Here is a 26,121-nt window from a genome sequence, read left to right on the forward strand (position 1 = left end):
TTAAGGCAAAAGCAAAAACCTTAGCAAAAATTGAGATAGAGCACAGATATTACTTTCCTTTGAACTATGGTAGGTACATAGCCATCACAAATTATTCTCAGAGGATATCTTTGGGGGTATGAAATATATCATATGAACAAAGTGTACTCCAAACACATATGTACAGTTTAAAGAATATACAGTGAACACCCAAGTAAGCACAATTGAGGTCATTGTGCGCAACTGAGCAAACCATCAGACCCACAGATGCCCCCAGCCCTGTGTCCCTTTCTTATCACCAACTCCTCATCTCCCCCAGAGGTAACCATTATTCTGACTTAATGACCCCATAGATCTAACACAAAAACTCATTCATTCTTAGAGAATCAAGAATTACTATGTTTCAGCCTCAAGGAATTATTTTATGTCACTAATGACCTAGAAGACTCTAGAAAATGCTTTGAATAAGCAGATATAAGAAGAGTACAATTAGAATTACAACTTTTCCAGAATATTAACTATGCTGTAACATATCCATGAAGCTACTTAAGGAAACATATATATCAGAGAGTACTCTTATAGTCATCACCGTCAACCGGAAGGGCATATAAGATGACAGAATTTAACATCTCTACCAACTTAAAAAAAGAAACTCACACCTTTCAAGTTCTTTCTTTTGTCCTCCAAATGCAATCACAGTTCTAATTGCAGCTAACACCTCTTCAGCTACTGCTCCAGCTTTTGCGTACGCCAAGAGTTCTTTATCAGTAAATGAAGATAGTATCTGTTTAAAAACACAATTGCAGATAATTTAAAATTTAACAAGTTAGTTGTATCTTTTGTAAAGAAAAAATAAATATATACACAAATGCTCCTTGTATGTTACTGTATATAAACCTTTTACTCATCTTTGGTCATCATGTCCTACTTTTTAGTATACATATTAGAAGCCACTTCAAATTCTTTCTGGACTGAGATGGTATAAAACAAATTAAGTTAAAATCTTATTTTCTCACTATACCCCATGGATCCTCATATAAATAAATAAATCTGGGACTTTAAATCTCAGAAGGAGGTGTATACTATTAACATAAACATAACATACACTATTAACATAAACCAATATAGCAAAAGGGGCAGTACATCAAGGAAACAGGGTGTGTACTCAACACAGCAATTGCTAATTGTACTCTAGCTCAGAAATATCAAGATAGGAGGCCAGAAGAACGCAGGGGACCAAGTACTGAGTAGTGACAGGACTACTGTCACTACTGTCATTACATGTCACTACTGAGTAGTGACATGCCGGGGAAGCAGAGTTCTCTTTGCTGATGTTTCTGAGCAATACATTAAGCCACCAGGAAGGTCTCTGTTTTATGGATATGCTTCGATCCTTCTGTTTGGTCCCTGAGCATCTGTTCTGTAGAAGGAACAGTACTGGGTCCTTTGTATACACAGGATCTCACTGATTCTTCTCATTTGTGCAGTGAAGTAGGTATTATTTTCCCCACTCTATACATGAGGAAATGGAGGGATGAAGAGGTCAAGTAATTTCCTAGTATGTGAAATATCCAGTATTCAAGGCTTCAAAGCATGAATTAACAGCCACTGGAGTGAATCTCTCTAAAATCAGCCACTGACATGTGAACCCCTCTGGGATCCCAGAGGGCCCTGTGATAAAAACTGGATTAACTGGCATGGGCAAAGGACTAAGGTTAATATTTTAACCTGGAATACCTGACTAATCAACCATCTAACTAGATATTACACACAAGCAATTCAAATAAAATTCTGAGTAAACAGTATTACACTCTTTCAATAAATAATTTACAGCACTTGTGGACTCGTATGGGTATGTAATAACAGTCTATTCCTTCATGTCATAAAAAGCTCAAAGTTATTTTGATTTTAATAGTGTATCTCTTCCTTTGCTGTGTGTGAAAGTAAAAGGAGCTATGATAGATGCAGGACTGGGTGGGTGAAGGGAAATGAACATTTATTAACTAGATTCTATGTGCGGATGTTGTGCTGTATGTACCTTCTTCTTTGGTACCCAAAACAACAACCCACTGATGCACTAGACCTTCCTGACCTCTCAAAGTGACCTGCCTAGGGCTCCCCAGCACACTTGCCAGAAGCACTCACAGCGTTGGGGCTGAGTCAGGGAGGTCATTGTCATTCCTGAACAAATAGGTCTGCATAATGCAAGAGGTGCACACAATATGCTTTGGCTATTTTTCTCTGCTCCTTTTGAAACCTCACCCCACAACTATCAACCACACCAGAAGCAGCTGAAAACAGGAAGATTACTAGAAATATTTTTGAATTAGGAGCTTCAAAACATGCTATTTTAATTTACTGTTAAAGTATCAAGTACCATTCCAATTGATTCAATATACCTGGCTTCTCTACAACCTTCCATAACTATAAGCATATGATTAGGCAAGACTATGGTAGAATCTTCATTAAGCGCTTTGTTTTGTTCTTTGTTTTTTAAGATATCATGCCTGTTGAAAGAAAATAACCTCCAAAATATTCTGAGAGATATGGAAAGCCAACTTGCTGTTCCTCTAATATAAAATAATAGAATGGTGATACTTCACAATTACCCACATAAACTATATAAAATATCACTAACTCATCCCTTATTCCAAAGGCTGTAAATTTCTTAACAAGGCCTAATTGTATTAGTGCGAGATGCATGAAATTGTTATTCCTGTAAGTTAAAATCTAATATAGGCCACTTTATATTGTTCAAACTAATATAGTCAGAAGCAATTTTTTTTTTTTTTTTTCCGGTACACGGGCCTCTCACAATTGTGGCCTCTTCTGTTGTGGAGCACAGGCTCCGGACGCACAGGCTCAGCGGCCATGGCTCACGGGCCAAGCCGCTCCACGGCATGTGGGATCTTCCCGGACCGGGGCACGAACCCGTGTCCCCTGCATTGGCAGGCAGACTCTCAACAACTGAGCCACCAGGGAAGCCCAGAAGCAATAGTTTTGACCACCACAGATGTTTTGACCTTCACCTTTGTCCCTTTTTTCCAATTCTCAATGTAGGTTTTTGTTTTATTTTGTTTGAGATAATTTATACATGCTTTATTTTTTTAAACTTGTTATTTTGAGATAATTGTAGACATAAAAGCAGTTATAAGAAACAATATAGTCAGAGCCCATATCCCCTTCATCTAGTGTTCCCCAAATAATAACACCTTCAAAACTTCAGAACAATATCACAGCCAGAAATTTAACATTTAACATTAATCCATCAACGTTATTCAGATTTACTAGTTTTACATGCACTCGTGTGTGTGTGTGTGTGTGTGTGTGTGTGTGTTTAGTTCCAAGCAATGTTATCACCTATGTAGATTCGTATGACTACAGTCATGATACAGAACAATTCCATCACAAGGATCCCTCAGTGCTACTTTTTGTAGTCACAGCCACTTCCTTCCCTACTCCTCACTTCTCCCCTCCCCACCATCCCTAAGCCCTGAAAACCGCTAATTTGCTCTATCTACAATTTCATCATTTCAAGAATATTATATAAATGGAGTCATAAGGTATTTGACCTTTTGGGATTGGCTTTTTTCACCAAGTATAAATCTCTGGAGACTCATCCAGGTTGGTGTGTGTATATCAATACTTCTTTCCTTTTTATCACTGGATAGTACCCATAGTATGGATGCACAACAGTTGTTTAACCATTAACCTGTTGAAGAATATCTGGGGTTGTTTCAGTTTGGGGCTATTACTAATAAAGCTGCTATGAACATTTGACTATAGATTTTTACATGAACATGATTTTCTTTACTCTTAGATAAATGGCCATTACAATTTGCTGGATTGTATGGTAATTGCATGTTCAGCTTTATAAGAAACTGCAAACTATTTTTCAGGTTGCTGTACCATTTTTCATTCCCACCAACAATCTATGAGTGATCCTGTTTCACCGCATCTCAGCAGCATTTGGTGTTTCACTATTTTTTAGTTTAGCCATTTTGGTAGATGTATAATGATACCTCATTGCAGTTTAATTTGCTTTTCACTGGTGGCTAATGATGCTAAACAATCTTTCATGTGCTTAACTGCCATGTGTATATCCTCTCTGATGAAATGTCTGTTCATGTCCTTTGCCCATTCTCTAATTGGTTTATTTGGGTTTTGTTTTTTTTTTTAACTATCGAATTTTGAGCATTCTTTATATTTACATTATAGTCGATACTAGTCCTTTGTCAGATATATGATTATCATATTATTTTTTTCCCAGTGTGTAGCTTGTCTTTTCATCCCCTTTACATGGCTTTCAGAGAGCAAAAGTTATAAATTTTGACAAAGTCTAATTTATAATTTCTTTTTAAGGATCAAGCTTTTAGTATCAAATCTAAGAACTCTTTGCCTAGGCCTAGATCCCAAAGATTTTCTCCTATTTTCTTTCTAAAAGTTTTATAACTTTACATTTTACATATAAATCCACAATCCATTTTTAGTTAATTTTTGTGTAGAGTGTGAAGTTTTGGATGAAGTTTTGGTCTTTTCTCTTTAACCTCTGGATGTCCAATTGTTCCAGCACTATTTGCTGAAAAGACCATTCTTCTGCCATTGAATTGCTTTCGTACCTTCATCAAACATCAGCTGGGCATATTTGTGTAAGTATATTTCTGGGTTCTCTATTGTTTCATTGATCTATGTGTCTATCCCTCCACCAATATACTATAGCTATATAGTAAGTTTTAGTATCAGGTAGACAAATTCCTCTCACTTTATTCTTCTTTGTCAAAATTGTTTTAGCTATTCTAGAGCCTGTATCTTTCCATATAAATTTTAAAATAAACTTGTTTATCTATGTCCACAAAAAAAACCTTTCTGGAATTTTTAATAGGAAATGCCTTAAACCTACAGATCAGTTTGAAAAAAGAAATCAACATTTTACTGTGTTCAGTCTTCTAATCCATGAACACACTATGTCTCTCCATTTATTTAGCCTTGATTTCTTTCATCACATTTAATAATTTTCAGCATACAGATCCTATATATGTTTTGTGAAATGTACACTTAAGCATTTCATTTTACTTGGAGTTACTCTAAATGGTATTAATTTTAATTTAACACTTAAATATTGGTTTATGCATGTTCATTGTTAGTATGTAGAAATGCAATTGATCTGGTATCCTCTGACCTTTCCAAACTCAGTTGTTAGTCCTAGGAAATTGTTTGTAGATTCCTTGAGATTTTCAACTTAGAAGCTTACATTATCTATAGTTTTATTTCTTCCTTTCTCATCTATATGTCTTTTATTTCTTTTTCTTGCCTTGTTGCAGTGGCTAGAAGTTCTAGTACTTTGTTGAAACAGTGGTGAGCATGGTCTTCCTTATTTCTAGTCTTAAGGGGAAAACATTCAATCTTTCACTATTAAGCATGATATTAGCTGTGGAGTTTTTACAGATGATCTTCATCAAGTTGAGGTAATATCTTTCTATTCTTCACTTCCTGAGAGGTTTTTTTTTTTTCATCATCAATGTGTGTTAGATATTGTCAAATGTTTTTTCTCTGTCAACTGATATGATCACACAGGTTTTCTTCTTTAGCTTATTGATATGGTAGATAACATGGATTGATTTTCAAATGTTGAAGCAGCCTTGCATAGCTGAAACAAATTCCACCTGGTCATAGTACATTATTCTTTCTATACATTGCCAAATCTAGTTTGCTAATATGTTACTGAAGAATTTTTATTCTTAGTCCATGAAAGATACTGATCTGCCATTTTCTTTTTTTTTTTTTTGTATTGACTTTGTCTGGTTTTGGTATCAGGTTAATACTGGTTTCATAAAATGAGCTGGGAAGCATTCCTGCTTTGGGGGGAAAGAAGAAAAAGTCTTCTTTCTTCTGGGGGAGATTGTATAAAATTGGTATCAGTTCTTCTTCAAATGTCTGGTAAATTTTTCCAGTAAAATCATCCGTGCCTGGAGAATTCTTTCTCAGGAGCTCTGAAGTTACAAAATAAATTTCTTTAATGATTATAGGGCTATGCAGATTGTCTATTTCATCTTAGTTGAATTTTGGTAGTTTGTGGTTATCAAGGAGTTGATCTCTAAGTTTTCAAATTTATGAGTATAAAGTTTTTTGTAATATTTCCTTTATCTTTTTAATGTCTGTGGGATTTGTAGTAATATTCCGTATTTCAATCTTGATATTGTGATTTGTGTCTTCTTTTTGTCAGTCTTGCTAATTTTATTGATTTTTTTTTTTTGAAGAACGAACTGTTTCCTTGATTTTCTCTATTACTTTCCTATTTTCAAGTTCACTGATTTCTGCTCTTACCTTTATTGTTTCCTTATTCTGCTTGCTTTGGTTTTATGTTGCTCTTCTTTTTTCTAGTTTCTTGAGGTAGGAACTTACATTATTGATTTTAGATCTTTGCTCATTTCTAATGTAGATATTTAACGCTATAAATTTCTCTCAACACTTCTTTAGCTGCACCCAAATATTTTGGTATTTTATGGTTTTGTTTTCATTCAGTTATATTTATTTTTGTATATTTTAACTATTTACATTTAAGGTAATTAATATGTGAGCAGTTAAGTCTACCATTTTAGTATCTGTTTTCTATATATTTCCTCTGTTTCTCATTCCTCTGCTTCTCTTTTCTTGCCTTCCTGAGAGTTACTTGATCAAGTTTTAGGATTCCATCTTGACTTATTTATAGTGTTTTTGAATATATCTTTTTGCTTAGGTTTTGTAATAGTTGTTCTGGATGTTATAATATTCATGTGACTTATAAAAATCAACATTTTACCACTTATAATTTTTGGTTCAATCATCAAATATGATTTAGAAATCTTCTGGAGAAAGAAAAGCCCAAATTTCTGCTCTTTCTGTTCTTCCTTTTCCCTTCCTGATGCTCCAATATTTCTTATATCACTTCCCTTCTGTTTGAAGAACTTCACTTAGCCAGTCTTTAATAGTAGGTATGCTAATGGAAGTTTCTTCTATAGTTTTCCATGATCTGAGAATGTTTTTATTTCCCCACCATTCCTGAAAAATACTTTTACCAAGTATTCAGTTGACAGTTCTTTTCTTTAAGCACTTGAAAAATATTTTGCCACATCCTTCTGGTCTTTTGTAGTTTCAGATGAGAAATATAATGTCATTCAAATTGGTGTTCCCTAGTAGGTAACGTGTTGTTGCTCTTTAGCTGCTTTTAATTTTTTTCTTTGTCTTTAGTTTTCAGTAATTTAATTATGATTTGTTTAATCATGGATTTCTTTGAGTTTATCCTGTTTGAGGTTAGCTTAGCTTCTTGGATCTCAAGGTTTTTTTTTTTTTTTTTTTGGCTGCATTGGGTCTTCGTTGCTGCATGCAGGTTTTCTCTAGCTGTGTCGAGCAGGGGCTACTCTTCGTTTCAGTGCGCAGGCTTCTCATTGCAGTGGCTTCTCTTGCTGTGGAGCATGGGCTCTAGGTGTGCGGGCTTCAGTAGTTGTGGCTCGCGGGCTCTAGAGCGCAGGCTCAGTAGTTTTGGCTCGTGAGCTTAGTTGCTCCGCAGCACATGGGATCTTCCCCGACCAGGAATCGAACCCACGTCCCCTGCATTGGCAGGAAGATTCTTAACCACTGCACTACCAGGGAAGTCCCGGACCTGAAGGTTTGTCTTTTACAAATCTTGGAATTTTTCAGCAATTATTTCTTCCAATACTCCATCAGCCTTACTTTTCTTTCTTTTGGGACTCTGAAGGTAACAAATATTCTATCTTTTGTTATTGTCCAACAGGTGCCTGAGTCTCTTTTCATTTTCTCTGTTTGGGGTGGGGGTGTGTATGAATTCTATTGTTCTACCTCCAGGTATACTGATTCTCTCTTGTCATCTCCACTCAACAAGATTAAGCCCATCCATCATGACTTTTATTTCTGCTGCTATATCTTTCCATTCTCTAATTTCATTCTGTCCTTTTTTCATAACTTCTTTTTCATTGCTGGTGTTTTCTATTTTCTTTTGTTTCAGGAGAATTTGTAATTGATTAGTGAAGCATTTTTATGATGACTGCTCCAAAATCCATGCCAAACAATTCTAACACATGAATTATCTCAAGAGTGGTCAGTTAACTTTTTTTCTCATTCAAGCTGTGATTTTCTTTCTTGGTATGACAAAAGTGATTTTTTATTATATCCTGGACATTTTGTCTATTATGTTAGGAGACTCTGAGTCCTATATAAATCTTTTATTTTAGCAAGCAGTTACCGTGTTTGGGTTTAGCATGCAATTCTTGACCTACTTTTGTGAGCTGTGGTTCCAGGAGCAGTTTTACATTCAGAGTCTTTCTAGTATTATTTTTTGCCAGCGTGGTTTATCTAGAGTTGCTGGGGCCCCTGCTTCTGCTACCTGAGGGAGTGGAAGTGATTTCTTAAGGTCAGACCACCAGGTATCTCTTGTTGGGGCAGGATATGGTAGCTTCCCCTCCCTGTGCCCTCTAGCTGACCCAGTGTCTCTGGGTGGGGTTAGAGAGTTGCATGCAGAGATCAAAAGAGGCTTCCTGGAGTAGGAAGCTTGCTGGGACTAAGTCCCTTCCTGTTCTACATTCTTGCACTGGTGCCTCTGGGTTAGAGAAGAGAGCCTCAGGTTCACAGGAGCTTCCTAAACTGGGCCACATTTCTTTTTTAATATGATTGACAACCAGATAATTTAAGAAATTTGTTTGAAACAATACCAAAAGCTTACGGCAGAGTGAACTTAGGTCTCCAGCAATAAGCCTAGGGCTCCATTTATTAAATAAATAGTATCTGAAGCAATGCACAATTACTTATTAAGAGATTAACTTACTGCTTTTTCCCATAACTTAACTAGAACAAACATGAATATATTTTAAAACAGTTTTTCAACAAATACTGATATGAAGCATCTGCCACCTGACTTGCTTAATATCCTAGTAAACAGGAAAATCAATTAACACAAAAGCTTTTGCCAAATATTTCAACAGACTAATGCAGAGATACAATTTAGCCACCAAGAGCACCACTTAAGCACTGTGTTAGTCTCAGTAACAAATAACAGAGTTCTAAGAACTTCAATTTCTTCCTCCATTAAATGAGATAATATCTATACTTCAGAAAAATATGTATTTCATGGCTTTGAGGAAGAAGATAATATGATAGAGTGAGGGGAAAAATATTCTGTAATATTCTACAACCTCCTTCTTCATATATATAGAAAACATTACAGTTAAATACTGCAAAAGGCATAACATCTGCTAATTCTGGGGGAGATTAAAATATGTTGTTATTTTATTCTCTGAAATTCCCTGGGATTTTTTAACCTAAAAAGTGGGATCTGGATAACAAGGTCCTATTGTATAACACAGGAAATTATATTCAATATCTTGTGATAAACCATAATGGAAAATATGAAAAAGAATGTATATATATGTATAACTGAATCACTTTTCTGTACAGCAGAAATTAACTGTACTTCAATAAGTTTTTTAAAAAAGAAAAATGTGTATTTGCCTGACACAGTAGATACTAAAAAAATGGCAGTTATTGTTTATAATAACAAAACAATATCCACCCTACAGGGTTAAGTTTTTTTAATTTCTTAATACTTACAGCCTGATTTATTTTGTGTTAGGCTTGGCTTTGGTTGGCCCTCCGTTATTTTATGACCTTTTGCCACATGAATGTGTAATGCTTTCTCTAATTTTTCTTTTTCTCTAAAAAATTATGTACTGGTCCAATCTCTCCACTGCCACCCACTCTTACGTGAAATCAGTTTAAAATGAACACCACACAGTCTTGAAAGAGAAAGGCCTGTGTATGGAGGTGGGGAGGGCCGTTTGTACTGCTTTGCCTTTGTGACTGGGAGAAAGAACTATAGACTTTGGATTTACACGCATATGGGACTAGAAGATACCTCTTTTTAAAAAATTGTTTTCACACCAAGGGATTTAAGTATGTATAAACACAGTCATTTATAACGCTGACAAAACTGTTCAATCAATTTCCAAGTTAAATAAAATCTACAAAAACATTCAAATCAATAATGGTTATTGAATGGGACCTATGTGTTGTTCACTGAACTTGAAGCTCTTCCTGAATCTCTACTTATGAATATGGAACTGCCTACCAGGGAACACAGCTTGCCAAAAGCTGAGCACGTCTTTTACATGAAGGCAGAGGATGAGATGGGACAGCTACTTCTTTCTTTCTCATCCCTTCCCCAAATAACTGCTGGGCAAGGACAGCACAGAGTCCTGGTGGGTATAAGACTCAGTGAGATTGCACCTGCTTATTCCCATTGATTGTGAAGAGAAGGTTCGAAACCAAGTATCAAATATAGAGTCAGGGTCATCAAGTGAGAAAAACAGCCTTCCGCTGTGTGGAGTTATGGGGTGTTTCGGGAGTGGAGACAGTTTAAAATCTGGATTCACAGGCTTCACCTACCTTTGCCCAGATAGCAGCTGACAGACCAAGAACAGGACTGAGGGCTAAAATCACAAGGGTTAACTTCCAACCTTGTGTAAATCCTACTATAAAACCGGTGAAGAATGTTGCCACTGACTGAAAGAATATTCCAATTTTGTCACCAATTCCGTCATTAATTTTGGAGACGTCACTAAAAGAAGAGACGGTGTTAGAAATAAACATCAGAACTGTGAACACACAACTTTTCTCCTGCATCTAGCTGGGTTTTTTGCTTGTCTCAGTGTGGGGTAAATTAGTTTACATCTAGGATCTTGCACAGTAACGTCCCCAGCAAGCGTCACATTGCTGCTCTAATGCACACTCCCAGAGGATTTTCTTGAGTCTGGCAAGTCCAACACCTCATTCATTGCTAGTCATGCAGGTCTCCTCATACCCTGCCAGGGTTCTGGGAATGAAAAGATGCGTGAGACATGATTGCGGCTCAGAAGGAATTTCGTTTCATAATTACTTCTGAGTGATGCACTAACGTCTCCTAACAGATTTGATGACTTCTCTTTCATTTTTTAAGAGTCAGAAACACATCGGAGTTCGACATAAACCCAGGACTTACTCTGAGAGCCGGGTGTTAAGTTCTCCAACGTCATGCACGTCAAACCAGCCCACCTCCTGCCGCATGATAGCATGAAAAAACTGTTTTCTAATTTTGTATACTTGTCTTCCAGCTGCCAGGCACCAGAATGAAACCTGGATGTAAGCAGCGACAAGCACGCCAGCCCCGATTCCACTGTAATAATAGGCGTACCTGAAAAACGACAAGAAAACTGCACATGCTCTGCTTTCTCATCGATGCACCTTTCCACAACAGACCACTCATCCTGCCTTTTTTGGTTATCTGGCTATCTTGACCTCCTTCACGAGCAGAACTGATGGTCGGCATCCAACTATGGCTGCCCTGTTACAGTGTCATGCTTAAGGGTGTGGTTTCTGTTTTGGCTCAAAGCCCCACTCTTCACTTAACTGCTGTGTAGCCTTGGTTAACCTTTCTAAACCTCAGTTTTCTGATTGGTAAAATGGAGAGAAGAACTTTAACACAGTGGGACTTCCCTGGCGGTCCAGCGGTTAAGACTCCACGCTTCCACTGCAGGGGGCGCAGGTTCGATCCCTGGTTGGGGAACTAAGATCCCGCACGCCGCAAGGCACGGCCATTAAAAAAAAAAAAAACTGTTACACAGTAACGTATGAATACACTTGGGCCCATGCCCAGCACACAGTTAGCAACCAGAGGATGCCGGCTATTGTAAAAGACTTGTGTGGTGCCTTCAAGCATCACAGCATCAGGTAAGCTACCACTGTCATCCTGCGTACTTGGATTACCTCCGTATCAGCTGATGAGCACTTGGGGTGGTTTCTGCACATTGGAGAATGGAAACAAGTGACAAATTTTGCCAGAAAGTGGAACCAAGAGATGGAAATGGTCCTGTGATCTTTTGGGTTATTCATCTGGCAGAGCTTAGATGCCACGGGACAATTGAAAATGAAAAGTATTTTTATATCATCTGCCCAACTGGCCATCATAAATTATCCTGAAATGTTTAATGAATCAAGTAGCAGTCCTTCCAGTTTAAATTCTAAAAATAAAGAACATGAGCATCTTCTAAACCCAGACCCTTGTCCATCTAGAAATGCTAAATTTGTGTTTCCTCATCTGAGTCTTCATGCTGAAAAAAGCAAGCAACTCATGTGCTTCACTAAGCACTTACATTTTAGGTAAAGACAAACATGCTAAAATGAAATACAGGATTCCAAAATTCCTATTTTTAAAAGTTCACTACTTGCCACCCTCAAAGAAAAATGCTTCTATAAACCATGCAGAAGCTATAAAAATGGCATTGTGAAAAAGAAACTAAATTGAGTTATTTGTAGTGAGGTGGATGGACCTAGAGTCTGTCATACAGAGTGAAGTAAGTCAGAAAGAGAAAAACAAATACCATATGCTAACACATATATATGGAATCTAAGAAAAAAGAAAGAAAAAAAAAGAAAAAAAGGTCATGAAGAACCTAGGGGCAAGACGGGAATAAAGACACAGACCTACTAGAGAATGGACTTGAGGATATGGGGAGGGGGAAGGGTAAGCTGTGACAAAGTGAGAGAGTGACATGGACATATATACACTACCAAACATAAAATAGATAACTAGTGGGAAGCAGCCGCATAGCACAGGGAGATCAGCTCGGTGCTTTGTGACCACCTAGAGGCGTGGGATAGGGAGGGTGGGAGGGAGGGAGAGGCAAGAGGGAAGAGATATGGGAACAGATGTATATGTATAACTGATTCACTTTGTTATAAAGCAGAAACTAACACACCATTGTAAAGCAATTATACTCCAATAAAGACGTAAAAACAATAAATAAATAAAATAAAAATTTTTTTAAATGGCAGTGTGATAACCATATAGTTGCTGATGTCAATGTTTGCAACTTGGTGTAAACATATCTTCCCCAAGCTATACCTGGTAATTTACAATGTATTTATCAGGGAAGATGTACTTAGAATACTAAATTTTAGTTAATAGATAACAATATTTAATTATGATCCAAGTGTTAATGATATAGCAAGAGATAGTTAAAAAGAAACCTCATTTAAGAAGTAGAATGCATGCTTTGAGAATGAATTAATGCACTGTACGTCAGTCTATGTTTACTCAAAACACACCTGTGTTTAAGTATTTATAAGACGATTACAAGACATTCTGTTTTTCATCAATATTTTAAAAATGCCTCTCTATAGGAATATTTGGAGGTAATTCTCATCTTTCAAAATATGGTCAAATATCTCCATTTCCCTCAAATCTATGGAACGATTTATAAGATAATGTGGAATCATTATCTTCTGAATCACTAACTAATACCTTTGGACATGTTTTATAAGCTGTTCTGAGAGCAAACTTCAAGATAAGTAAATCATTAATGAAAGCTTCCCCAAGGTGAGTTAAGGTTAAAAGGACTATATTTATTCTGGGACGCCTTGTTTCATAGTTTAGAATTAGATGCTGTGTTAAAAAAAAGAAATCCTGTTGACTGATCTCATGATATCATGACTAAAAATATCCAGGAATCAAACTAATAATTACAAAGCCATTGCAAATAATAATTCCTAATTTAACTGCATTTTAAATAAGGCCACTTTGAACTCCTCTAATTTCCCTATAGATGATATTCTATATGTACCAATGCTTACATCAGTCTAATCCAGGCTTAACCTTAACTTTAGCACATCTTATGCAGCAAATTATTTTCTTTAAAAAAAATCTTACATTGTATCCTAGAAACAATGATGTTGCTCTCCTCAAAACTTTGAATCTTTATTATAATAATGCAAAATTTTAAACATTGCTACAACTGGATTGAGACTGAAATGCTTAGCAATAGTAAGGAAAACATCTACTTACGTGGTCATTTCCTCCTCCAGCTTTTTGCCGAAATACGTACTGTCCATAAAACCTAGATCACCACAAAGCATATACCGTTATGTCTCTTTGTTTTCCATTAAAAATGAATCAAACTTGTGTCACTTAACAATTTACACAAAAATAGGTCAAGCTGATTTAATTTCAATTATGTGTAAGCACCACGGCATCCATTCAAATCTTTTACTACCAGCTGTGTGCAACCACACACACACTAAATTCAATGAAGCTATTTGCAAGAAGAAAGCCACACTGATTAAGGAGTCTGTCAGCAGAAATACTAGTGTCCCTGGATTAAAATATTTTATGAAATATCACTGCAAGATGACATAGAGAAAAATCTTTTCTAGGCGCTTTGTCCTGATAAATATCAGTGCAGACTTGACACTAAAGCACTTAGTATTTCAAATAGAACACTGAATTTCTCCAGTTTTTATTTTTATTTTAAAAATATAAAATACAGGGACTTCCCTGGTGGTGCAGCAGTTAAGACTCTGAGCTCCCAACGCAGGGGGCCCAGGTTCAATCCCTGGTCAGGGAACTAGATCCCACATGCATGCCACAACTAAGAGTTCACATGCCACAACTAAGGAGCCAGTGAGCCGCAACTAAGGAGCCCACTGGCCACAACTAAGGAGTTGGTGAACCACAACTAAGGAGCCCACGAGCCTCAACTAAGGAGCCCACCTGCCACAACTAAGGAGCTGGTGAGCCACAACTAAGGAGCCCACCTGCCGCAACTAAGGAGCCAGGGAGCTGCAACTAAATAAATATAAATAAAAGAATTGCTAATATATATATATATATATATATATATATATATATATATATATATATACAAAGAAAAACATCATAAATACCAGTCAGCTCATCATGCAGTATTAGCAAATGTTAACATTTTGGGACAAGGTACATTAAAACTTTAACACCCCCGCCTAAATACACACACACACACACACACACACACACACACACACGCACTAGCCACTGTTCATTATTCTGGCCAATTTTCCATGTCAGTATGTGTGTATATATGTGTATCTTTATTTTTTCTAAGTTGCATCTATTTCAGCTGCTTCCAATATCTTACTTTTACAAGCAATGCTGCATTAAACCTGTATATATATATTAAATACAGTGAATATTTTTGCAGGATAAGTTGTCATAATCAAGATGGCTGGATCAATAGGGAGGCACACTGTAAATCTTGTAGTTATTTCAAAAGCTACAGTATAACGTGAGAGAGCCTGGGTCAGATGAGTGTGATTTTGACAGGTGCGGGAAAGAGGAAGAAAAGTTTTTCCAGCAAAGGGAACAACACAGACAAAAGTTCAGTGCATGCTTAAAGAATGAATAAGCCGCTTTGGCGGGGGTGTGGGTGTGTTGTGTGGATGGAAGGAGGTGGATATGCGGTTGAAAGATAATCTAGGCTCCACAGGTACGGTGTATAAAAACTAGTAGGCATTCCCTGGTTTTGAGCAGAAAAGGACAGGAGTAGAGGTTTGGTCTAGGATGACTTAGCTACCAGAAATGTGTAGTTTAACTGGAACGGGGGAGACTGACAGATGGAGCTACTGCAATTATGTAAGGAAAGAAGGTGGAAATGAGAATAGGAAAGAAGGAAAGTGCCCATAAGATTTAGAGAGTGAGAAGTTACAGGCTCTAGCAACCGATGGAACGGAAGTAGCAAGAGTAACAATAAAAAACGACCAAGACCTCGAGTTTAAGCATCGGGACAAGGGTGATGTCGTCGTGGGAAATAAGAAGTCAGCAAAAAGACGAGATCTGGGCAGATGTGAGCAGATGATTAGTTCAGTTCTGAAGATCTTTATTCTGTGGTACCCGGGACATTCTACTGAAGATGTCCAGTAAGTATTCAAACTGTGGCCTTCCAGTTCTAGACAGAGTTACGTCTTAAGATGTAGGAGTCTCACATCTTAGAGGTCAGAGCTAAATTCAAGAAAGAAAAAAGCCATCTCTTCTCACCTGTGAGGACAGGATGGCAGGTAGGGAGGAAATGACAACGAAGCACAGCACCCCACGGAAGGCTACATTTAGGAGTAAGAGAGAAAGTAGGAAGCCATACAGAGATGCAGAGATGTAGCAAAACATGCAGCAGAGAAACTCGACAGCTTCCACCTTATGTCAACTGGAGTAAGTGTACAGATAAATTTCTAATCAGTTATGAGATTGCTTCCGCTCCATATTTTCAAAGATAAAACAGGATATTAAATATTGATAGCTGGGTGAGGATTTTTCTCCAAATAAGTCTCAGAAGATCTCTCATTGCAGATGATCTAGGCAGGAAATGTCAATAGTGTATCACAACCAAATCAAGACAAATTTTCAAGTCTAACTAAATACCTGTTTTCTACTCATTGCTACTACCAGTTTTCTCAATTCTAGAGATAAGGGACCAAGAGAATTTGAACAAACATTCTTTGGCAATGGTGGCTTCCAGGTCTACTATCACATTTATTCAGCTCAGAAAGTAAAAATTATGTTCAAGGTCAAAACTGAGTCCTTTATGTTTATGTGTACAATATTATCTCTCTCAGTGTGTGTGTGTGTATATATATATATAATTTCAGTCATCAGAAACTAACTCTTGCACAAAGTACCTTTTATTTGTGCTTCCGTGGTGTCAAAGAGCACCAGTAAATTAAAAAATGGAGCATTCAAGTCCTCTGACAGAGATGATCTCTACTCACCAAAGCATGAAATAAAGATATGTTCTTTAGACTCCCTCCAATCAACTTTTCTTTTCCTCCTATCAACTTTTATTAATTAAGAGCTCTCTGGCCCAGAGATTTTTCTTTCCTCTATGAGTCTCTCATAAAATTCTTATCCTGAGGCATTTTTTTTCAGAAAACCAAAACTTTCAGGCTGAAATGACTTTAGAGATCATACAGTCCAATAACTTTTTACCTGTATGGATCTCAAAGGGCTACTGCCCAGACCAACCATTATAAAGAAGAATACTGGAAAAGTATCCAAAAATTATTATTATTTTTCAGTGAGAAAATCCAGAAACTCTCTGGGCTGTATAACAACATCAGCCAAATAATCAGTAGAGAAAAGCCACATTTTTTTTATCCTAAAACCAAATCTTTTTTTTTAATTGAAGTATAGTTGATTTACAATGTTGTATTAGTTTCAGGTATACAGCACAGTGATTCATGTATATATATATACATATATATATATATATATATGTATATATATATATGTATGTATGTATGTACTTTTTTTAGATTCTTTTCCCATATAGGTTATTACAGAATATTGAGTAGAGTTCCCTGTGCTATACAGTACGTCCTTGTTGGTTATCTATTTTACATATAGTAGTGCGTGTATGTTAATCCCAACCTCCTAATTTATCCCCACTCCAACAAGAAAAGGCAAACATTTCAGTGTAGCTTTTATTTTAATAAAATACTTGGTTAGACTCTTGACCACTTTCTCCTCTTCTGGCTTCCAGAACCTCATTCTTCTGGTTCTCCCGCCACTCTGATCCCTCTCTCTTGGTCTCATTCACCGGTTCCTCATGCTCTCCCTCCTCTCTCCACGCTGGTGTTTCCCAGAATTTTATGCTCACTCCCAGGATGACCTCGACCACTTCTGCAGCTTCAGTGACTCCTGCATCTGTCCTAAAGCCACTAAAATGCTCCGCGTCCTCGTGGCTAGTGCTCTGGTTCAGGTCTCCGTCATCTCTTACCTCTGCTCTACCAAGAGCCTCCTAACTGGTCTTTCTACTCCAATCAGATCTTTATATTGCCATCAGATTTTATCTTTGGGAACAAGAATATAATTATGTTGCTTCAGTTAATAACCTTCAATGACAGTCCACTGCATGAAGGATAAAGTCCAAGATCCATCACATGTCCTATTGGTCCCTTTGCAATCTTACCACGATAAGTCACACAATGACTTTCCAGATGATTTTTAACCCCACACCTTTCTCCTCATCCCAGTAGCCAGGGCACTGCGCAGTCACCATCTCGGGGTCGGGGAAGCTGCAGCATAAAAGAAAACAGTGCCCAAGTCTCTGCTTGACTGTTGTGTTCCTGAAGGCTTTGCCCTTGGGGACTAGAGAGGAAACTGGGCACGACAAAATATTTTGCTTAAATTTCATGAGACTAAGCTCCGCCCTTTGAGACAAAAAACTACTTTCCACATACTAAGACGAGATGCAGTAGAGAAGTGATGACAGCTTTCCTCCTCCAAGCCTTTATTCGTTCTCCTCTCTCTATGCTTTTACCACGACCTTGCTCCTGGAAAAGACCTCTCCTCCATGAATGAGCTCAATATGACCTCCTTCCAAGTGGCTTACCCCCAAATAGGGTGACAGACAGGATTCCAGAGTAACTGACACACGATTCAATTTACTAAATCAACACTAGAATAGACATACCATGGTTTATATCCATCTCCTCCTTCCATTCCCATTGGTGTGAGCTCCTAGAGAACAGGAGGGTACATTTATCTTTGTACCCTCGGTGCACACCCTGCTCTATCTGCTGTACGCAAGCTTGTCCCAAAGACATACAAAGGTTTCACAGAGCTACCACACACGCAAACCATTTATGAAAATATTCCAACCAGCCATTGTCTTATTTTGTATATGCATCTGACATGTTGTAGAATTAAACAGAGATACAGCAGACCACTACCTTACTACCTAGAGTAAGGAAAGCCTTTTCTAAAACCAAGTAAGGGGCTTCCCTGGTGGTCCAGTGGGTAAGGCTCCACGCTCCCAATGCAAGGGGCCCAGGTTCGATCCCTGGAAGGGGAACTAGATCCCTCATGCATGCCGCAACTAAGAGTTCACATGCCGCAACTAAGAAGTCTGCATGCTGCAACTAAAAGATCCCACATGCTGCAAACTTGCTGTTTTACCTGGCAAGCATCCATGACAGATGTAATTTACACCCAGGGACTCCCTCATTAAAGAGGTTAGTAAACCACTGCTTTCAATGGTCTGCAAGGTCCGTTCTAGCTCAAGAATGCTAGGATTCCAGTTTTCCCAGTCTTGTGCAGGAAACTCCATCAAACACAAGCAAGAGGATTAGGAATGACATATATACACTACCATATGTAAAATAGATAACTAGCAGGAAAATGCTATAAAGCACAGGAAACTCAGCTCCGTGCTCTGTGATGACCTAGGTGGGTGGGATGGTGGGGAGACGGGGAGGGAGGTCCAAGAGGGAGGGGCTATATGTACACGTAGAGCTGATTCACTGCATTGTACAGCAGAAACGAACACAACATTGTAAAGCAATTAGACCCCAATTAAAAAAAAAAAAAACACAAGCAAGAGGAATTTGGACCTTTTGCCTAGATCAATCCCTCTGGCACTTGCCTGACACTCACTGTGGCTGAGCTGACTGCACGTGATAGAGGTGACTCTGGGAGCCAGAGTCACCTCACGTGTGTAATTCATACTGGCCTGCTTTCATACTGGCCTGAAGAGCTGTGCCTTGGGGCTGACCTGCCTGATATACCAATACGTAAGTCTACAGGATGGCACCTTAGGGAGAGAAAAGACCAAGTGAAAAGTACTAGCGTTTGCTTCAATTTTAGCCAGAGTTCGAAACCACAAGTAAGAGTGGGAAAAATACCAGAATAAAAGGCACGATTCCTGACCCAGGAACTCAGCTCTGTCCACTAACAAGCAATTTCATTCTGGTCACTTTGTCTCAACTTCCTGAGCATTGGTTTCCACATCTATCAAATTATGGGTTTGGGCCAGATAATTTTCCAGGCTCTTTTTCACCTACAAAATTCTGTGATTCCATCTTTCATTTATTCATCTCACTTCTTAAGCGCCTATAATGGGTCAGGTGTTGTCTATCTTCATTTTTTTTGCTGACTTTTATAATATATTGTAGAGATTACATTCTAACTAATCTACTTTTGGCTCGAAGAAACATTTCCCCAATAGTAACCAAAAAACCAAAAAAATCTGACCATACTATACTACTACTACTATTCCAGAAAAACTAGTCATATTTTAAGTTTTAACTCAAACTTAAAAATAAACTACCGGGCTTCCCTGGTGGCGCAGTGGTTGAGAGTCCGCCTGCCGATGCAGGGGACACGGGTTCGTGCCCCGGTCCGGGAGGATCCCACATGCAGTGGAGCAGCTGGGCCCGTGAGCCATGGCCTCTGAGCCTGCGCGTCCAGAGCCTGTGCTCCGCAATGGGAGAGGCCACTCCCAGCAGTGAGAGGCCCGAGTACAGCAAAAATAAATAAATAAATAAATAAATAAAATAAACTACCACACTGGGACTTCCCTGATGGGAAGGACTAATGCAGGGGGCCCGGGTTCAATCCCTGGTCAGGGAACTAGATTCCACATGCATGCCGCAACTAAGAGCCTGCATGTCACAACTAAAAGATCCTGCACACCACAACTAAAGATCCCATGGGCGGCAACTAAAGATCCTGCACGCAGCAACAAAGATCCCACGTGCCACAACTAAGACCTGGTGCAGCCAAATAAATAAATTTTAAAATAATGAAATAAATAAATAAACTGCCACACTAAACAATATACTTCTAAATATTCTGTCATTATTTAGTACTCAATTTTCCAGAAATTTATCTCTCAGAATTTTTCCCATGAAATGGTTAGCAGCAGAGGAAAGCCTTGAGCAAATGAAAAGAAAACATCCACCACAGAAATTTTTATGAAGTACTTAGAACTGAAGTATTAACTAACATTCTAGTCTGGAGAACACTCATAATGCTAGCCTTGAGGACACAGATGGCAATGTTTTCTGTTTACAACACCAAAGTCTTGAAACACACATTCAAGATCTGCATATGATTTATATGCTCATAGTTTAAGCAGCAAAATATAGATATTATTTTTGAGAACTGACATTTTACAAACAGTTTCCATGTTCCTCATATGAGTTTCAGAGATGTGAGAGTAGAAATAGTAAATGATAAATATAAGTTATAAATATAATATAAATATAAATATATTTCCACATTTCCCCTTTTTCTCTGAATTATTAACTTGTACTAGAATTTGAGTATCTCATTTGCTCCATTCCTCAGCCCACAATCTGGTACGAGATTAAACAGAACCAACCATGATATAGTTATGGAGAAAGAGAGAAGCCATTCATGTGGACGTACCATCAACTGAACCATTAGAGACAATAAATAATGAAGAGTTTATGTGAAGAGTATTTGTGGGTGTTACCCACAGTGAGACATGGCAGATCTCCCCCACATACTTTCATTTCTCGATTAACACATAATCCTCACTGTCTTCCTTTCTGGGTGTCCCTCTGTCTCCTTCAGTGCATGGACTTGGGACTGGTCTGCATGGGTTCAAATACTGACTAATTACTAACTCTGTGACCTCAGGCAACTTAAATATACTCAACCCTCTGGGCCCTGGTTTCCTCATCTGTAACGTATAGATAATAATAGTATCAACCTCATGTCCATGAAAGAAATAAAGGAGTTAATATATGTAAAGCACTAAGAACAGTGCCAGCACGTATTAAATGCTCAATAAAAGTTGGCTTTAGTTACTGCTAAAAATTGAGTCTTCCTCAAGGCTTAGAACTCCCCATTCCTTTTACTTTTCTCCATATCCTATCCCAGGAGATTTATCATTCCTTCAACTCAAATGTTGTCAAATCTCTAGTCCAATTCTTTATGCCAAGATTCGGTCTCATTTCTTAAACTGCCTGGATATCATTTACACTTGTACCCGACTTGTCACCTTTAACACAACGTGTCTAAAATCACAAGCACCTTTATCCAGGCTCATGTGCAGGCAGTGAATAGTCACATGAGGAAGATGAGAATTCACAGAACACTACAGAATTTCAGCAGTGGTTAAGTTCTAGTCACACAGATGACTTCGTGAGGCCCAAGTCATCAGAGATTTTAAGGCAAAGGCAAAACCTAACAAGATAGAGATATAAGGGAGTAGGATGTCAGGAAATCAGATCCACAACAAAAAGAACAGGATGAAGGCCGCTATCTGATAATCAGAGAAAGGCACTGGGAGAAGAGAAAGCCTTTGAGGGGGCTATTACAGTAGCATAAAAGGATCTGCTTGGGGCTTCCCTGCTGGCGCAGTGGTTGAGAGTCCACCTGCCAATGCAGGGCACACGGGTTCGTGCCCTGGTCCAGGAGGATCCCACATGCCGCGGAGCGGCTAGGCCCGTGAGCCATGTCCTCTGGGTCTGCGCGTTCAGAGCCTGTGCTCCACAGCGGGAGAGGCCACAACAGTGAGAGGCCCGTGTACCGCAAAAAAAAAAAAAAAGGATCTGCTTGCTCAAAAAGTTTTTCAAACTGTCTAGTTAAATCCTATGTTTAGTGTAAAACTCTGAGGCTTTCAGGAGCCTTAGCAAATCTAAGTCTCCTGAAGCAAGGAATACCTCCTGTCCAACAAGGAGGCTCTGGTACCTAGCCTACCCCCACAGAGAGGTCATGAGGTTCTACCCAGGGAAGGGCAAGAAGAAAGGTCTGAGAGTATCTGAGGCCCCAGTAGGCTGGCCCTCCCACCAGAAGCAACAGAGAGCTCATTGGCCCTCAGCTCCAGGACCAGCATCAAAACCTTTGCTATCCACTCCCCTCATCTAGGCAGCTTTCAGGACGTTTGGAAGTCTGAATCTACAAAGAAACACATTTATGACAAGATACTGAGTGTTCTAGAGTAAAAATTACAACAGAGAGAGCATGGAGCCTTGAAAAGACACAGAAGGATATACAGGGGAGTGGCAATCAGGAATGGTGGTGAGAGAAGGGGATTAACTGTATTTTTTAAATTAATATTTGTTTTTAAATGGTTTCACTTGTCACATAGAACCGTCTATTTTGTGCATGAGAGAGGTACCATCTGACCAAACTTGGTTATCACCTCCTCTTGGAAGCCTGCCATAATTTCTAGATGGAGCCAGACACCCATCCTCTCCTTCCCAAGTAGTTTGTGTATCTCTGTATCATAGCACTAATCATATCCAACTGCATTTGTTGGCTCCCTTGTCCATTCCGCCCATTATGCTAAATTTCTTGGGGGTTGGGAATGAATACTTAGGACACATACTATGGATGGCTCACAGAATGCTTTAATACATATTCACTGGTGGACTGATCGAAGATAATAACCCCCTACTCAACACCCTGCCTCAGAGATTGGCAACCCTTTCCTGTAAAGGATCACATAATATTTTAGGCTTTGTGGACCATATGGTCTCTGTCACAACAACTCTACTGCACCACTGTGTTGTGAAAGTAGCCACAGATAATACTCAAATGAATGGGCATGGCTGTGTTCCATTAAAACTTCATGTATAGATACTGAAATTTCAACTTCATATCATTTTTATGTGTCACAAAAATATACTTCTTTTAATTTTTCCCAGTGATTTAAAAACGTAAAAATCATTCTAAGCCCACAAGTGGCATAAAAAGAGGCAAGAGGCCAGATATGGCCCACGGGCCATAGTTTGAGGACCTTGCCTTCCCTGATAGGCCTGCCTAGCAGTCCAGTTACTAAGGAAATGCTGCTGAAAGGGATCATTATTCACATCTATAACAGGTACTGAGTGATTTGCAGTATGCCTTTCAACAAATATGAAAACTGAGGTAGTATCACAGAGCTCTATAAAGAGGAAATGAGATAAGGAACCATATCATCACTGCAGGTATGAAGGCTCTTTTGTGAGGAACATGGAAGTATGAGTTTCCTGTTGATAATAATAACAATAATTAACATTTATTGAGTACTTTTTTACGACTAAATCCTCTTCCATGAGACTTAAATGAGGAATCCATTGAATTTTCACAACCATTCTATGAAGTAGGTTCTATTGTTATGCAACCTTTTTTTGAAGTTGAGAAATTAAAGTATGAAAAAATTCCCCAAACCTAACTAAAAAGTGGGGCGGGCTTCCCTGGTCATGCAGTGGTTGAGAGTCCGCCTGCTGATGCCGGGGACACGGGTTCATGCCCCGGTCCGGGAGGATCCCACATGCCGTGAAGCGGCTAGGCCCGTGAGCCATGGCTGCTGAGCCTGCGCATCCGGAGCCTGTGCTCCGCAATGGGAGAGGCCACAACAGTGAGAGGCCCGCGTACCACTAAAAAAAAAAAAAAAAAAAAAAAAAGTGGGGCAAAGGTGGGGTTTCAGTCCCAGGCAGTTCAACTCCAGAGCCTGCACTTTAACCACTGAATACAGTACCTCTCAAGAAGGTGACACAGACAGAGACAAAATTTCCAAATAGTTCTCTAAATTTTCCCAAGATTGGAAGAGGAAGCTGAATGGGAAGGATTGGCAAGGAATGCAACGTCAACTACTCCCCCGGTTGGAAACCCTATGATCCGGACATCTATGAAGATGCAGTACAAACCACCAGCTTACGAGATAATGCAGAGGCCTAGGAGGAGCTAGTCTCCACAGCTGGACCGTTCTGAGAACTTACGTATGCTGTTGGGTAACTAAGACAGGTTACTGCCCATCTCACATGTCTAAAGGTGGACCAGGTAACAAACACCAAGACATAGTAATAGTCGGTACTTCTACTTAAAGAGATCAATTATTTTCTTATGAGAGTAAAGACCAATTAACATCTGGGTGATGGAGATATAATGTGTGTATATGTTAATGCACTTGGTTTTTTTTAAAAAAATGACTAGTCAAACATGCACCCCAATGTTCACAGCAGCATTATTTGCAATTGCCAAGATATGGAAGCAACCTAAGTGCCCACTGACAGATAAATAAAGAAGATGTGGTACATATATACAATAGAATACTACTCAGCCACAGAAAAGAACAAAACTTTGGCACTGGCAGCAACATGCATGGACTTTGAGGGCATAACGCTAAGTGAAATGTCAGACAAAGAAAGACAAATGTTGTATGATATTATCACTTATGTGTGGAACCTAAAAAACACAATAGGGCTTCCCTGGTGGCGCAGTGGTTAAGAATCCGCCTGCCAATGCAGGAGACACAGGCTCGAGCCCTAGTCCGGGAAGATCCCACATGCTACGGAGCGACTAAGCCCGTGCGCCACGACTACTGAGCCTGCACGCTAGAGCCCGCGAGCCGCAACTACTGAGCCCGCATGCTGCAACTAGTGAAGCCCGAGCGCCTAGAGCCCGTGCTCCACAACACGAGAAGCCACCACAACGAGAAGCCTGCACACCACAACGAAGAGTAGCCCCCGCTCACCACAACTAGAGAAAGCCCGCGTGCAGCAACGAAGACCCAACACAGCCAAAAATAAATAAAATAAATAAAAACACAACAAACTAGTAAATATAATAAAAGAGAAGCAGACTCACAGATACAGAGAACTAACTAGTGATTACCAGTGTGTGTGGGAGCAATATAGGGGTGGAGGAGTGGGAGATACAAACTACTGGGTGTAAGACAGGGTCAGGGATGTATTGTACAACATGGGGAATATAGCCAGTATTTTGTAATAACTGGAAATGGAAAGTAACCATGAAACATTGTATAAAAAAAATTTTAGGGGCTTCCCTGGTGGCGCAGTGGTTGAGAGTCTGCCTGCCGATGCAGGGGACACGGGTTCGTGCCCCAGTCCGGGAAGATCCCACATGCCGTGGAGCAGCTAGGCCCGTGAGCCATGGCTGCTGAGCCTGCGCATCCGGAGCCTGTGCTCCACAATGGGACAGGCCACAACAGTGAGAGGCCCGCGTACCGCAAAAAAAAAAAAAAAATTTTTTAAATTAAAAATTAGAAAATAAAAATAAAATTTGAAGAAGACCAATCCCCATAGCACAAGTGAGTTTACTGTGGCCCATCCAAGTTCAGCTCTGCTAGCTTCAGGCAGCCATGTAATAGTCTACTCTTCCCAGACTGGGCCAATTTTCAACAGTTGTGTTAACAGCCCAATATTTCCTGATAAACACAGCTGAGTTCAGCAGCTGGCCCTCCATGGAATGCATGCAGGTGCACAGCATGATAAGTAGAACACCTCCCACAGTTAGATCAATGTGTGTCTGGATTTCATAAAAAGTGGGATCAGAATGGGCAAAGATGTACATATAAAGTCAGCTGAGCAGCCACAGAGTCCTGAAAAGTAGTGAGAGAACCAACTCCAAAGAGTAGTGCTAAATTATAGCACGCCCGGGAACCAATGAACTCAGAGAGCACCAAGTGCTTCCTTTTGATGAATGGTATGAAAGAAAGATGCCAGTCCAAACGTGGTACAACATCTTTTGCCAGGTCCCTTTGAATGCCACGAAGGGGC

General features: G+C 39.1%; 1 protein-coding gene across 1 annotated transcript in view; it reads right to left on the bottom strand.

The window, feature by feature from the left end:
• ABCB1 (ATP binding cassette subfamily B member 1) overlaps positions 1-26,121 on the bottom strand; it is a 106,662-nt gene that overhangs the window by 60,994 nt on the left and 19,547 nt on the right. The window contains exons 5-8 of the mRNA XM_079711496.1: positions 13,847-13,898; positions 11,006-11,197; positions 10,414-10,585; positions 639-763 (exon numbers count right to left, since the gene is read on the bottom strand). Coding sequence (XP_079567622.1) covers positions 639-763; positions 10,414-10,585; positions 11,006-11,197; positions 13,847-13,898 — 541 coding nt within the window. The remainder of the gene's footprint in view (positions 1-638; positions 764-10,413; positions 10,586-11,005; positions 11,198-13,846; positions 13,899-26,121) is intronic.

Source organism: Hyperoodon ampullatus (assembly GCF_949752795.1).
Source record: "Hyperoodon ampullatus genome assembly, chromosome: 9".
Lineage (NCBI taxonomy): Eukaryota > Metazoa > Chordata > Mammalia > Artiodactyla > Ziphiidae > Hyperoodon > Hyperoodon ampullatus.